At 38.7% G+C, this 16,248-nt stretch overlaps 1 protein-coding gene and 2 long non-coding RNA genes across 7 annotated transcripts in view; 2 read left to right on the top strand and 1 right to left on the bottom strand.

Annotated features, from left to right (window-relative positions):
- The window catches only part of LOC144035322 (uncharacterized), a 42,564-nt gene extending 30,277 nt beyond the window's left edge, over positions 1-12,287 (top strand). Inside the window, exons 2-3 of the long non-coding RNA XR_013288414.1 lie at positions 8,609-8,719; positions 12,038-12,287. This is a non-coding gene — a long non-coding RNA (uncharacterized LOC144035322). The remainder of the gene's footprint in view (positions 1-8,608; positions 8,720-12,037) is intronic.
- A 703-nt stretch (positions 12,288-12,990) lies between these two features.
- On the bottom strand, positions 12,991-14,027 carry LOC144035325 (uncharacterized). The gene is made up of 3 exons (XR_013288415.1): positions 13,881-14,027; positions 13,441-13,493; positions 12,991-13,116 (listed from the first exon to the last, which is right to left on the bottom strand). It is a non-coding gene; the product is annotated as an uncharacterized LOC144035325 (long non-coding RNA).
- A 50-nt stretch (positions 14,028-14,077) lies between these two features.
- prdm16 (PR domain containing 16) overlaps positions 14,078-16,248 on the top strand; it is a 191,041-nt gene continuing 188,870 nt past the window's right edge. For all 5 annotated transcript variants that reach the window (XM_077544910.1, XM_077544890.1, XM_077544882.1 and 2 more), the window contains exon 1: positions 14,078-14,342. In XM_077544910.1, the coding sequence (XP_077401036.1) occupies positions 14,306-14,342 (37 nt within the window). In that variant the 5' untranslated portion in view covers positions 14,078-14,305. The remainder of the gene's footprint in view (positions 14,343-16,248) is intronic.

Here is a 16,248-nt window from a genome sequence, read left to right as displayed (position 1 = left end):
AGCTTCCAGTCATCTGCTATAATCACAACGATGATATACGGGCCCCATTAAAAGAGAGGGGCTGCTGACATGCGGGACAATAGCCCCTCACAGCATGTCCAGGAAGCCTGCCCATCCAGGTGCACTCTCCCTTCCAGGCCAAGCCACACTCCCTCCTTCTCCTCGTCTGCCTTTCTCACCCTCTCTCCCTGTGTGAGCCCATTTAGAGGCAAGGTAGGGGGGAGGAGAAGGGAACAGGAGAGGAGCAAATGGGGAGTGAAGGAGTTGTTAGGCCGGGTAAAGGTGGATTTGCAAAATAGACATTTAGGAGAGAAGTGTGGGGGTAAGGGGAGAGGTCAGGTGTGTTGAAAAGGGCGGACATTTGAGCAGTGGGCGATGCGGAGGTAGTGAGCGCGAAACAATGGTGATAATAAAAGTCTCCCCTTTCACCTTCTCTGTGCCTCTCTTTCTGTCTTGGTTGCGCACCGTCTCTCCTCACCTGACCTACCGCAGCGCATCACGGCACACGGGCCATGGTGAGAAGACGGCGGGGGCGGGATAGCTAATGGGACAGGACGGATGATGACAAGTGCAAGGGAGTCACATCACTGGTTGCCCATCAGCATGTCATCCATCTAAGTAATTCAGACCAAAAGTCAAACTCGGCTCATTATTTAATGAATGGTCATGTGCATGTGTCATTGCTCAGCAAGTGGCATATTGTATATATGTGTCTTTATGGAAGGAAGCATAGTGGATGGATGGCTTTGTACCCTTAACATGTGACAGATTGGTGCCAAAGCCCTGTTAATAGGAATGTAGCAAATTGTATCAAGAGAGTATGTTAAAGTGATGTAAAAGCGTTCCATAAAAATGTGAACTGATGAATTTAGCTTTAAATTTAAGACAAAACAAAAACTTGAGTTGTTCACTAAAATTAAGTATTGTTGCTAATTTTGCCTGCTGGAAGTCGCACTGAAGACCAGTTAAATGACATTCTGAAATTTGGCTTACTAAGATTTGATGTAAATATTGTGCACTCATTTTTGTTAAGAAAATTCTGATAACTCTGCGATAAAGTTAAAAATAAATGGGAATATTTGCACCCAAAAAATGGAAATATTTTTCACCTGCTGCTGTTAACAGGTTATTTGGCCACGGTCATACTGGTCTGGCCAACTTGAGATCAAATTTTGGGTGAAAGTGGCACTTGAATTAAAATGAGTGAGACACCCCTGCCTTAAATGTATACATGCAGTACATAAGTACCACAATGAGTGAAGTTACTGGCAAATCATGAATTATGCATAATGCCCTTTAACATGAAATCACATTTATTTTACAATATCATTTTCTTTGCCATGAAAAGACTTGAAAATAAAAAAAACTAGACGGCGTTCTCACATGTCAAGGAGTCATCTATGACAGAGTTGCATTTGAAATATTTCATACACAGAGAGAGTTAGACTGAGAAGGGAGCCAATTTGCTCTCCAGTAATTCACAAGCATGAATTTAAACTTTTATCATCATATATCACTGGCATTGGTCACTTTTCAGGAGACCCCCGACCATTAAAACGACATCATTAAAGACAACGAGCCTTTTTCAACACTTTTGATTGGTCAATAATTCGTAAAAATGACAAGTGTTGACTGACCAAAAGTATGAAATTGTCAAAAAAATATGAAATTGTGACTTATGAAGTTTCAGCCCTACACCAGCAATATATAGGCCTACTTACAGGCATTGCGTCTTTCATGAAGGAAGTCGTTTGGATTAAATAACTTTCTTTTCCATTAGCATTAATCAAGCCTGGAGGTGACTTTTTCCTCCTCAACACAAGACTGACGTTGGGTTATGATTCAGTAATACTGAGAAGCCTTTCACAGTGGAGGTAGGCCTGCATACTGTAAATCCCGCTCTGCTTCAGTGAAGCGAGGAGGCATGTGGTTCTTTCCTTTTCCACTGCTGTCACCAACACTTGAGGACCACCACCAGATGCCCGAGCGCCACCAAGCTTCACTGCACAAATTCCCGCTTCCCGTCATCCAGCGCACACCGACTAGCAACTACCCCATCTGCTGCTTTGTGTGGTCTTCATATAGCAGACTACACTAGACATAATCACGTTCTGCCTTTATGATGTCAAGAAGTGCAATTGGTGTTTCATACATGATATATTGCAATACTGTAGCAATATTTTGTCCTACCCCCTATTTGGAATGATCCCCATTTTTATTCCTTTGTTTCGTTTTTTTCCCTTTTTCTGGACCACTATTATACTGGAAAATAGTTCAGTGCTTAACTTTTCTTTTCATGATTTCCTGCAAAATTCCCATGAATGCACAATTGATGTTTATAGTAGTGGCTTTGGATAGATTCAATTCTTACCTTCAGCTTAGAGCACACAAACAAATGCATTTCCACACTCATCCAGTGACACACGTGCATATGCATATGCGCTCGCAGTGACATGGAGTCAAGCCGACAGGCCGTCGAACCCTTTTTGGCCGACATTACCCGTAGCCAGTCTTGCAGAGAGCATTTGTCACGACCAATCAGAAGAGTCAGTGGAGTTTGTTATTGGAGCTTGGATTTTGGGAGCGGGTTGCCGGGACGCTCCGCGGTAGGTCATGCTGACAAAGTCCTGGCTTGTGTGTGCATCGTAGAGCAAGTGTGTGGCACACTATTCATATCGGACCTCTATCCTTCATTCTCTTGAAGCAGAACAGATCTTCTGGATAAGCTCACGCAGCAGAATCATGCCCCGCCCCCTGAATTATAGACATACTCAGATGCACATTTATCACTATCCTGTCTTTGCCCCTTCCATCATGCTATTTGTCCTGTCTTGATCGAAAAGCCGAATTCAAGTCATAGTGCAGTTTTCCTCTTGATTGTGAAATAAAACTTTTGAATTTTATTGCCTACTTTGGGAGCTGAAAAGTAAATTTAGGTTTTAAGGAAGTAAACTAATCTGACTAGTATTTGTACCAAAAAAAATCTGAGGCATAACCTTTTTAGTTGCATAGACAGTAGCAGCACATAACAATTTTAAAATAAAAAAATAAACATGCCTAGGTGAATGGCTAATGGCATGAAAAAAACAACAACTTTAGTTTAAATCAGGGGAGTCTTTTTGACTTGAGGGGTCACACAAAAAGTGGAAGGATGCGAGGGCTGCTTTGAAATTATGTAATTTATGAAACACACTGAAATCAAGAAAACAAGCAATTATACATTGTTTATATTTTTCAGTTAATTTCGCAAAACTGCTACATAACAGCTTTCTGTTAAAGGTGATAAGACAAATAGTTGAGGGTTTTCAAGATTTTGGGGGGGGGGGTCAACGGCCCTGTATCCCACTAGACCAGATCCACAGTTGCTTGAGAATGCTTGAGAGCGTTTTGAAGAATGTTTCTTATTTTAGTAATTTATATCTTATTTGTACCTTTGCATCTCAAGATATGCTCTCCAGTATATAAACCAATTGATCATTAGTAGTGGCATCTATGTTTTAGATTTTTCTTCTCACTCTCGCCACATCCACCTTTTTGGGGGGGGGGGGGGGTGCAAATGGCCACTGGGTGTATGAACAAAATTGAATGTGAACATCAGCAACAATAGTTTTGTAGTCAAAATAGGTGCATCATTAGTCCGTATATAATTGACATATTTACAGTAGGAAGTTGTGAATGAAATTAAAAAACATACTTAATATTTATATTTACTGTCTTTACACTAAGTGGAGTGACAGCTTTAAATATGAACAATGAATATACTGAATAAGTAATGACTGTAATCTATACTGTGCTTACTGTATATTCAAAGGAGAATGTAAAATACCAGCACGATAGGCAGAAGCAATGTGGCGACCAGACATCATAGTATCGATAAACAATAATATAAATCTTATTTTTCAGTATGACTTATATATATATTTTCCCCCAGTTTATATTTACAATGTGATTTTTCTCAACATGCATTTTGCCATGTGATGAACCTAAACGTAGAGGAAGAGAAAACATATCAGAACAATTATACTAATTGCGCTTCCTCTTTATATTCACTGCGTTGCTCCAAAACAGGCAGACTTCATAAATTTGTGAAGGGAAAGAACATTTGTAAATAACTTGGAAAAGTGGTGAGGGGCCACCGTGACCCGAAGCTTCCAGGTACCCCTAGGCCGAGCCTTCCATGAATTGAAATGCTGGCAGCTGACGGGCTATAAGTGTCACATGGTAGCCTTACGGTTCTTACTCACCACTATACAGTAAAGGTCAAAACAAAACCTTATTGTCAGCATTCCTGTGTTACAACTGTCAGGGAGTCAAATAAATAAATACATAAAGGAAGTAGCAAGTCCACGATGTCCACTATTCAACATGTTCCACAGTGTTGATCAGTGAGTGTGTGAATGTTTGTTTTGTTACACTAAATACTGGGGATGTTCAATACCACTTTTTTCCCCACTTTCTGTATTCACTCTTTGAGTATTCACCAATGCATCCCTATTGAAGATACGATCTGATGAAAACCCCATTTTGTCTTGCAGATTTAGCTCACTATCTAACCCGAGTGTGTTGGAATTTATCTTGTATCGTCAAACCTTACACTTGCTCTCCCTCCCTAATCCGAACAAACGCTGCACAAAGAAAGGATGAGTGATGAAAATTTGAAGTCACTAAAGATTTAGGTCTAAGGTAATGGAATTGCAAAACATTTGTGCTCAGCTCCTTTTACAAAGTAGAACCCGTTACAGCCAGCATTTGCTTCTTGCCCTCACACAAATCGTAATGTTCTGGTTTATATTGTCACAGTTAATGACTATGCTCCTTGACACAATCTTCCTACAGATGATCCATTTCTCTGTTGACTTGCTGGTTGGGTGTTCTGATTGACGCATCACGGAGACGAGGTCTCGTAAGAGAAGGAAGGAAAGGAAGCTGAGTGCAAGCCTATTGTGCAACATGTGTTTATATGTCTGACACAGGAGGGCAGTCTTTCAACATTTCCCTCCGCCTGTGGAGCACAGCAACTATTTAGATGTGCTGCTGCAGAAAGACCGTCTCTTCGAATGGCCAAGAGTACAAGTTACTTACTTACTTACTGTTCTTCAGAACAGTGGCGGGTGGTTTCTCCAACTGATGATCGTAACCACTTCCTTCTCTATTGCTTTCAATTTCCGACACCGTTATCATTTTTGTGTAATTAAAAGATTAAAAAAAGAAAACTTTTATTCATAAAGACTGACTTTATTCAACGATAGTAATAATTTAAAAAATCAGCAGTAAACTCAAAGGTTTGACTTTACTGATTGGTATTAAAATTTATAGTATTATACTTTGAAGAACTGACAGTGTCAATTGTATCCGCCATTTTAAAATTTTGTCTTAGTCACGCTTGTTAGTTTTATCATAGTTAGTCAATCTCATTCTGTTTTCATTTAGTCCATTTTTAGTGGACTATAAATCTAGCATTTTAGTCTTTTTTTTTTAGTCCAAGAAAACATATTTTTATCCATCTAGTTTTAGTCAAGAAAAACTATCAATGTTTTAGTCAGGACAATCATTTAACCCCTGTATTTTGTTGGGCAATAGATTATGTTGAACGTTTCGGATTTAAAACCAGTATTTCACATAACATTTTCTCTCATCTTTTTGATGAAAAACAACTTGACACACAATTATAGTATATCAACAAGTGGCTACTACTGTATAGGCTCCATGCTATGAGCTCGTATATTAGCCAGCATTAGTTAGCGGTCGGATTAACATTATTGTTGGAACGTTAAAACCGTTGGATTAATGTTACGTTATAACTAATTAACTTTTTTTTTTTTTAACCTTTCACCGTGAGTCCACCTCCTGTCTGTCCCATGTTTGTGCATGTTGGACTCATTAGCTGTCAATATAAAAGGGTGTGTGTCATTGTGTGCCACATGACAGATTAGCAGAGACAAGATTTTACAAAATCCTATAATTTTCATCTAGTTTTTGTTCATGAACAAAAATGTCCATACATTTTAGTCCAGTTTTTATTAAGTGAAGTACATTTTCATCTCGTCTTCATTAGTCGACGAAAATGCATACTGATTTAGTCCCAGTTATTGTTTATGAATGAGGGTTTTAGTCTAGTCTAGTTTAGTTTTGAAAAATGTGTGTGGACAAAACTATTTTTGTTTAGTTTCTGACAAAATAATTGTGTAACTTAGCAATGCAAAGTAGAGATATATGGATCAAAGAACACCCATCCTTTAGAAGCCAACTGAAATGTACTTCTCAAAAAACAGTAAAGCAACAAGTACATAACGGTACGTACATAATGTAAGGTAACATAAGAAAGGCTACATAATGGCAATTCTTAATTGTAGATATTTTGAGAGCTTCTTTGTGTGGTTTATGGTATTCACCAAGACTTCAATCAAGTGCAGCTTGTTTTACTTTGGGCTATATACTCCTTGACAATAACAAATTAAAAAAAAAAAACTTTTATAGGGCAGGACAACTTTAACCAACAATATTGTCACATTAATTAGATTACACTGACTGATTCTTGACTCCATTTAGCTCTTGAAAGAGTCGTTAGTCAAGATGCATTCCTCCTTGCACTGTAAATGTTTGCATGGTGTGTCCAGGAAACATGTTATAATATAATTTCTTTTGGTATGTTATTAGCTCTTTCCACTTGATTTCATGCCCTATTGTATAGAAATGACACTATACTCGTGTTTAGGCAGGCAGATGGATGGCAAAGCTCTGGTAGCACTGCTGTTTTTCAAGTCACCATCAGGATCCCCACCTATTTTAATGGCCTGACGCCCCTAATTTAATCGGAATTAATCGCATGACTTCAATAGTTGACTCACAATTAATCACAAATTATATATCTGTTATAAATTTACAATTTTTCTAGGTTTTCATAAAAAATCAAATTAAATGGGAAAAAAAAGTTTAACTAATACAAAAGGTTCACATGAATTTTTTTTTCGTCTATAGTCGTCAATGGCAGTGAATGAGTTAATCATCATGTCAAGCCACCAGCTCAGTTGTACACACTACAACAACAAACAAACAACTATTGTATCCACTCACTTGCAGGTAACAGGAGCCGAAAAGGACAAAATGAAAGTGATGTTATGTTATGCAGTGATACTGCCAGTGTTGTCTGTTTGCTGCTTGCTTTTGTTCTGCCCAAGTGAAAATTGATCTTCATTTATTGATGCATGATTACATCCTTGTGCCTGATTTTACAAATCTGTAATGTAGGCCTATACGTACATGAAAAATAATGGTTTATACACGTATTTCAGTTTTTTGTATTTTTATTTTTTACAATTTTACAATTGTCAACTTTTTTGTTTAGTGTGAACCTAGTGGTGGATTGACTTTATCAGCATTAAGGATTCATGATTATGGATAATCCAAAATGTCTTTTAATTTATTGATGGCCCTTTGAGGCACTACATTAAATGAATTCAATAATTCCAAACTTCTACATTCAGTGCCTACAAAGGACTTGCTGTATCACAACTGCCCTAAAACAGTGAATCCCAACCAATGTGCTGTGACACATTAGTGTGATGCAAAAAATTATCCAGGTACACTTTTTTTCATTTGACTTTCAAAAAAATATAATTGGATTATTACAAATAATGCATTTTGTTCCACTGCCAGCAACAAAATGTGACAAGCAGAACCATGGAATGCATTTAAGGAAATCATCATTATTTCTATAGAGATTTGTTCAGTGATGTGCTAAAATGTTTTTGGAATTTAAAATATGAGCTATGTTCCATGCATATGGCACTTCATTTTTGTCCTGACTTCCCCTTCTTAAGCAACAAAATCCACCGTATTCGTCCATCTCATGGGGCGGCCATTTTGCCTCTTAATGGGCTTTATGTTCATTACATTATTATAGGAAATCATACACTTCAATATTAAGCATCTTACATTTATCGTTTGTATCAGTAAAATGTCAGTGGGCATTCTTTGTCTTGGCTGGATGATATTAAGTTCTCTTTTTAAATTAATTTGCTGATGTTGAGCGAAAGAGGAACTTTTGAATGGCTACAAAAATGGTGGCAAATGATGACAAAAATTGTTCGTAACAGTCAGTAGCACAGTACATGACTATGGGTGTAACCATGCTGCTGTATGGGGTTAAGTTGCAGTCATTTGTTGTGATTTGCAGAAATCCCTTTTTGGATTGAGCTTGTGCATACCTTTTGGCTGTGTAAGCACCAAGACTGGTCCCGTTAGGCTTGAAGCTATTTAGGTTTAAGCTCATAACGCTTCTGCATCAACCTTCCTAAAGTGGTTCTGGCCCTCTGAATTGGAATCAAACCGCAATATGAGACATATCTTTACCATTCCTTTTTGCTGAGCGTTGTCATTGTTTCACATGTGCGTGGGGGTCCTGAAACTGCACTTGCGTCACTCCCCCCACATGCGGTATAATGATCATGCCTGTTTCTGCATGTTGACTGTGGGATCTGGAGCTCTTCTCAATCTCACTATGGTCAACCAATACATTGTTATGACTCTTTGTTTTTAATCCAAAAGTATTTGCAGTCTACTGATGTTTGATTTGATATTAATAAACGTTTTTCTCTGCTTCTTACAGATTTTTTAGAGGAAGAGGTGATTTGTGCACTGTTGAATGCTGGCCCAGTAGCAATGTGACGTGGTCTCTTATTGGTGCAGGACCAAATCCCAATTCAGATCTTTACAGGAGGTGAGAACAAGAACCTTGGGTTGGATTTACAGGAGGGGAGGGGAGAGACCAGGCGCCGGTGGATTTAAAAGGGCCACCGTTGAAATGGCAGCCAGGCCGCCCTTTCCAGTCTTCACCCGCTGCCAGTTGAGGCGGTGTCAAACGGATGCTTGTGGGCTTGGCCCCTTCTACTGGATCTGTCGGCAGTTGTTAATGATAACACGCGTCGATAACCGGCCTTGCCACTTGATGCTGCCCACATGAGACTCTTGTGGTGCCTGCCAAACCTTCTGTGTGGGTATTCATGTGTGTATACAGCATTTGGTGCTAAAAGTCCTCCAGTATTATGCATATACTGATGGCTCTCACTTCTAATTGTGTGATAATCAAAGATTACTTTTATTAATCTTGTATGGTATTTTAACAAGCTGACTGGGTAAAATATATCTCTCTCTGCAGTATTATTTTAACTCAACCATTTTAATTAGATAAATGATAGGCAACTTAAATCTTCCAAAGAGAAGTATGTTTCATTGCTGTTTTAATGATTTAATAATGCTGCTAAAAAATAAATAATAATTATTATTATATTGTATAAATAATTGTATTATAGTTGTACTTATTGTTATTAATAGTGATGATACTTACTGCTACAGTTATTGTTGTCCTTTAATTAAATAAAATTTAATAAAATTGTTAATATATATATATATATATATATATATATATATATATATTAACTGTCACAATGTCCCCCCTTTTTATTTAATTAAATGACAACAATAACAGTAGCAGTAAGTATCACAATAATAGCAATTTTACTGTGTATCATCACCATCATTGGTAGTGAGCTTTGATTGGTTTGTTATTATTATTATTATTATTATTATTATTACTACTACTACTAATAATAATAATATTAATAATTTTTTTACATTATTATTATTTTGTCCTCCTTGGGGGCGGAGGTTGACGCTCTTTTGGCCTTTCCAATCTCTACATGTATTTGATCTAAAGATGGAGTGGATCTCAATAATAAAGTGCAGCGATTTTAGCATGAAGTGTGCGCGCGCGCGTGTCTAAAAATGTGTACGCGCAAGCCTGCGCATGTGTTTGTGTGTTTGTGTGAATGTGTGTGTGTGTGTGTGTCTGTGTGCTCTTTGGCTGACTTGTAAAATATGACAGGCCATTTTGAAACTCAAAGATTAACATTGTGATTCCCAGTGTCCCAGCAGACAGCGTGATTGATTACATCATATTATATTAAGGTCATTTCGACATCAGGGTAATTTTCAACTGGAGCCTGCGGGCCATATTTTAATGTGCATTTGTTTGGCGCTGCTGTCGCTCGCTCGCTCGCTCGTCACATCTGCGGGAAATTGATGACGACATTAACCAGCGATTAATTAAAAACAACAACATTAATGATGATAGCACTCGCTGCTTTGCCTTTTGAAAAATGATCATATAGTTCACACTCGGACTTCACATTTAAGAACCGGGATTCTCAAATGAGTACAGTTTTGCTGTTAGCTTAAATATAGACCTATCATTTTTTAATCAATATTATTTTTTATTAATTGTGCACTCTCCGAAATGCTCGTAAAATTAAAATCGGAATTTCACCTTGACATTAATAGGTATTATTATATTATAATATTTTCTTATGTCCATATAATGCTATATTTTATTATTTAACCTATTTTCCGTTTCCAAGATCATGAGGTTTCTCAAATTGTCAAAAATAATACATTATAGAATTAATACTAAGTAGCCTGTATAAATGAATAAAAACAGACAAGATATTGTTCGATAAAGAATTTCAAATTAACAGCTGCAATGGACAAATACGTTTTATAGCCCATATATAGTTTTTAACTAACAGATTGAGATTGAATATTTCGAAACAAATAATACATATAAAACACAGACATGATCAGACATACACGACATTTATTTTAGTGTGTGTGAGAAAAGGTCCTGGAATATTGTTATGGTGTGGAAGTGTGCGTTTACGTGTGTGTGGATTCACGACGCTATACTTCCTTGTTTCCGTATGTGCTGTCTGCAGTACAAATGGACTGCATTGGCGCGCGCGCACACACTCAAGCTGGACTCCAAAACTGCGCGCGCATTCTGACGACCACCTGACCGGGAGCGCGCCTCATGTGCGGGCCTTTGCACTCTCTGGTCTCACATGTCCAATGTGCGCCGATGCTATCTGCACGCAGTCTAATCCAGAAACCCTTTTCCACCGGGGATCAAGCTTCGGTTTCGTGTGTGTGTGTGTGTGTGTGTGTGTGTGTGTGTGTGTGTGTGTGTGTGTGTGTGTGTTCAGTCACCACAGTCTTGACCGCATTCGCAGTGAAAAAACTTCCTCCTTCCCCAACACGCATACTCACGACACCATGTCTACGAGTGCATAATAATAGTGCACTCATTTGTTGCTTGCATTGCATTAGGAAAAATCTGAAGTTGAAAGCTTACAATAAAATATATAAGCCCATGTGTAAAAGAACCCAAAAAACATAAAGTTCAATATTTGCAGGATTGACGTGTCGGCCCCCAAGGGGGATCTCCAACGGGCCCCAAATTCCTGAAAGTGAAATGTAGGCGGCCATTTTGTTTTGAAGGTACTATATGAGAATCACAAGATTTGGGAAAATTAACAAAACGAATATCATCATCACCATCGATCATCGTCATCATCATAATGATTATATATATATATATAAAATGATGACGACGATGATGATGGTGATGATAGTAATAATATGTTTTATTATTAAATCCTCCACAAAAAAGATTATTGCCGTATTGTTTCATATTATTATTATTATTATTATTAAAGCCCCCACAAAAAATATTATTTCCGTATTGTTTCATATTATTTTTATTATTATTATGAAAGCCCCCACAAAAAAAGATTATTGCCGTATTGTTTCATATTATTATTATTACTTGTGTGTGTGTGTTGGGGAAGGGGGGGGGGGGGGGTATTGTTTTCATTAATTAAATTCATTTCAATTTCCAACGTTGTATAGCCACTCTTCTCCTTCGGTTTGCTTTTGGCCCATGGGGCAGTACTGGAGAGGTGGCCTCAGGTTGCGTTTGTGCACATACACAGACTAGGAATAGGACACAAATAAATAAATGCAATATTGATATATAAATAAAATATTTAAATAAAAAAATAAATCAAAAGTGTACGTTTCCCTTTTTTAAAAAATCTTAACGGATCCTAATACAGTAAAATAATGCACCATATGTACAATAATAATAATTTCGAGTGTGCATGGAAGTGTTCTTGTTGTTCATGAAACTGTGTCTCCTCTTTAGGATACTTAACAAGAGCAACATACGAGGGCTGACCATGACACCTCTCTTCCGGAGACGCAGCCAGCTCACTCCGGTCTTTCTTCTGATCCTTCCTTCCCACCATCCGACCTACCTTCCAACAAAAATGAAAGGAGGAAGCACTCGGTCCTGGCGAGTGTCACGGTGGAGTGCGACCATTTCCTCGCCAGGGTAATTAACCGTTAATTGCGCCTCATTTGTCCAAACTAGTGCAATAAAAATATGTTGTGTACACGGGCCTGACATGTGAGTGCAACACACACACGCACACACACACGACCAAGTCAGTTTTTTTCTCTTTATTCAGTATTTGTGTGTGCGGCTGACCTAATCGATCTCGAGCCAATCGATCAAGACCATGGTTTCATTCTCACTCCCGTTGTTTCCTCGCCCACTGAAGGACGCAAACAAAACCTTTGCACGCTAATTATAATTTGTTTGTCCACATTGCTCTTTTTCAGTTTTGCACTGTTTTTGAACTGGTGTAACTTATTAGGAACGCCAATCATCGAAATGTTTCGAAAACATAATTTTGGATGTAGGCCTATATTGTGGTATGTGAACGTACTACCTAATTCCCTCCCCTCCGCGCCCCACCAATATTCCAAGACAGGCTCCCTAGAGTATCCAGCAAATGTATGCTAATTACTACTGATTATTATTATTGATTAATGATTACAGGGAATCATCTGCGGGGCTATTTCTGCGCAATGTGTAATATATTTGAGGCGTGTCCAATAAGACTGTAAAATCCATGAGTAATGTCAAATTATTATTATTATTGTTGTTGTTGTTAGAAACGTCTTATATTATTACTGCAACTACTACCAATAATAATAATAATAATTATTATTATTATAATAACAACAACAATAATAATAATAATAATAATAATAATAATAATAATAATAATAATAATAATGATAATAGGATGTGCGTTTGGTGTGTGTTGTGTTTGCTGAGCATACGTGAATAGATGTGTGCACCACCAGGCAGGCAGGCAGGCAGACTGCAGCCGCTCCATCATCGCAGATCTTTAATAGGCTCCAACACAGAGCTGCCTTTATTTAGCCAAAAGCAGACGGAAACCATTCCCATATGACATGTAGTCTATAGGCCCAGGCACCATGTGGAGCCCGGCCCACCTCTCGGCTTCAAATATACGCTGACAGACTTTTCTCACATTTTGCTGCTGCATGGAACGATCAAATAATAATAATAATAATAATAATAATAATAAGAAATAATAATATTATTAAGAATGAATAATTGTCTAAATTTTATTATAATTACAGTTCTACCATGCATGCAAATGATAATAATAATAATAATGATAATAAAGGAATTATTTCTGCATTAGTCTATACATTCAAGGTAAACATTACCTGGACTTTGGGACCTGCAGTCGAAGCCAAATTAGTGGGTTCTGAAATCCTGCCTGCAGCACACACAAAACAAACAGACAGACAGGTGCAGATTCATGCTTACACTGCAGTCCACGTCTCTTGTATGCACTTCTTTTCTTTTCTGTTTAATTTTTTTTGATATATCAATTACAAAATAATTTTCTGTGAAGCCAACAGAATGTTTGGCTTGGAGGAGGGGGGAACAGGCATGCTTCAAACAGCTGCTGGCTGCTGCATTGCTACACACGCACAAGAAATAATGCAATAGTGCAATTAGTAGAGTTCCATCCAATAACAAACTTTTTTATCCCCCCCCCCCCCCTCCTAGAATTGCTTGAATACAACGAAGACATGCCTGTGGTAATAAAAGCATGAATAATACTAATGATAATAATAAAAAATAATAATTGGCTTCTTACCTGGCGGCGTGCAGGGGCCGGCTGCAGAGAAGAAGCACGTCGCCGCCTTGAGTTAAATGCAAGTGGGTGCTGGCAGCAGCGGAGCTGGGTGGGCTGGGAGCTGCTGGCTGAAGGGGGGGAGTTGGGGAGGAGGAAGGTTGAGAAGGTGCGAGTGTGAGGAGAGAGCCGCATGTGGAGGAGGAGGTAGAGGAGGAGGAGGAGGGGAAGAGATAAGTGATCTAAAGGGGAGACGATAGGACAAAAAAAAAAGTGATGATGATGAATACATTGGAAAGTTTTTTGGCCCCGGCGCGGGTGTCAGATTGAATGGGGCTTTGCGCATGTGCGAAGGTGTCCAAACTGACAATTGCTGGTGAGATGAAGATAGTGTTGTTGCTGCTTCTGGGCTCACGGTGGACGACGAGAGGAATCTACAAGGCGACAAGATGAGATCCAAGGCGAGGGCGAGAAAACTGGCCAAAAGTAGGTCCCGCATTTTCTGGTCTTTTCCTTCCCGGTTTGAAAAAAAAAATAGCGCTTCATGCTTGTTCCCGTCCGGCGTCATAGCGCGGAGACGAGCGTCGACACTTTTTGGCCGCCAGAGATCAACTTTTTTGTGGACGCTTCGTTGCGGCTGCCCGGGCGAGTTTGTGTGCACTTTGCGGTGTTTGTTTCTCCGCGCAAAAGTTTGACGCCGGTGCTTGACTGCAGCTTTCAGATTCGCTCTTCGCTCTTGCTGGAAGTTTTGCTTTTCTGGTTGCTGGAAGTTACGCGAAAGTTGCCGAAATGCATTCGAATGTTCTGCTTGTTGTAAAGAGAACCTTCCGAGTCTCGTGAAATCACATCATTCCCTTCTTGTGTAATAGTGGGCGCTGTGGTACTGTCCCACAGCATTTCCTCCCTCAGGCGTGCATTTTATTTTATTTTTAAAAGGGGGTCGGGTGGGGGTAAGAAAGAATAAATATTTTGTGCCTCGTTTGTTTTTCACTCTCTCTCCGTTTGCATGCATGCACATATCGCCCCCCTCCTTTTTTTTACCCAAAGGGTCCCCCCCACCCCACCTCCACTTCCCAAAGTGTCAATCAATAAGTGCAAAGAGAGAATCAAACAAGCATAAATTCCTGTTATGATATTTGGCGTTGCAGATTTTATTTTGCATTCTTTCTCGTGGCACTATTTTATCCACTTGTTTCCTTGCAGCTTTTGTGAACACTTTATTCACGCGACTCATTAAGAAGGTGATGACCTAATGATGATAATGATGCTAGGGGCCTAATTAGCTGTGTAAAGGCCTGCTGGCTCTCGAGGAGATTCTGTTTCAACGAAAATTGTCATGCACACGTCCCTATAGCAATATAATTATGCAGCTTTTTATTTTTTTATTTTCCTAATTATTTTAAATACTGTTTTTAAAAATATATCATTCTTGAGAAGCCTTGAGTTTTTTTTTTCATTGTAAGACTGTTGCCAATATTAACGGCAAAGCTTTTCACATTTCGTTAATTAGCCTATTGATGCATACAAATCTGTACGTATTGTTTATTTATCCCGGCTTTAGAAAATGTATTTATTTATTTATTTTTTAGCTTTGGTAGTAATAAATCATGATCCTTATTTTTTTTTGCTGCCATTTTCTCTTTTTAAGCCCTGTTCGCGTGAAGCCACTTTTTAAATTGTAAGGCATAAACAAAAGGGAAATAGCTAATTGGTCTGCTTCGTACAATTGCTTAAACGTGTCGAGCTGCAGAGCGCTCCTTGCGAGCAGTGTGTACTTGGTCCTGATCTGCAAACAGCCCGAGTTGATAGTCTGTTGATCCTGGTGCTAATGAACACAAATACCTGGCTTTGGGGAGCCCTCCGTGCACAGACCCCAGATCAGCCAGAATGGAAAACGGGTACGGAAAACAAAACGCTATTTTGGCGTTTAAACCAGAGAGCCTAACTTTTGAATGGAACGTGTTGAAAAGTGAGTTGTGCAGCTCGTGGTCGTGTGTGAGTTGCTAAATCCTTTTATTTTCAAGAGACTTATTTTCCTTGCGCTTAAGTCTCGCATCCTCGACAAAAATGAAGGCCGTTATCCTACAGAAGAAACCTGTGCCTCTGAGCAGCGTGCGTGCGTGCGTGTGTGCGTGCGTGTGCGCGTGTGTGTTTTAATGGAAGCACACATTGATTTACACAACGTTTTCAATCCCATGAGGAACTACAACTGTACTTGTTTGACTTCAACAAAATAAATTAAATACATTTATTGAGACACGCACGCACACACGCACACACACACTTACACACACACACACAAAGACAAATCAATTTATATATATATAAATTACATATATATAATATAATATATATGCATATATACAAACATACAAGTTTCACCCGTTGTGTC

The sequence above is a fragment of the Vanacampus margaritifer genome, chromosome 1, assembly GCF_051991255.1.
Source record: "Vanacampus margaritifer isolate UIUO_Vmar chromosome 1, RoL_Vmar_1.0, whole genome shotgun sequence".
Taxonomy (NCBI): Eukaryota; Metazoa; Chordata; class Actinopteri; order Syngnathiformes; family Syngnathidae; genus Vanacampus; species Vanacampus margaritifer.
This window is presented reverse-complemented; position numbering and strand designations above follow the sequence as displayed.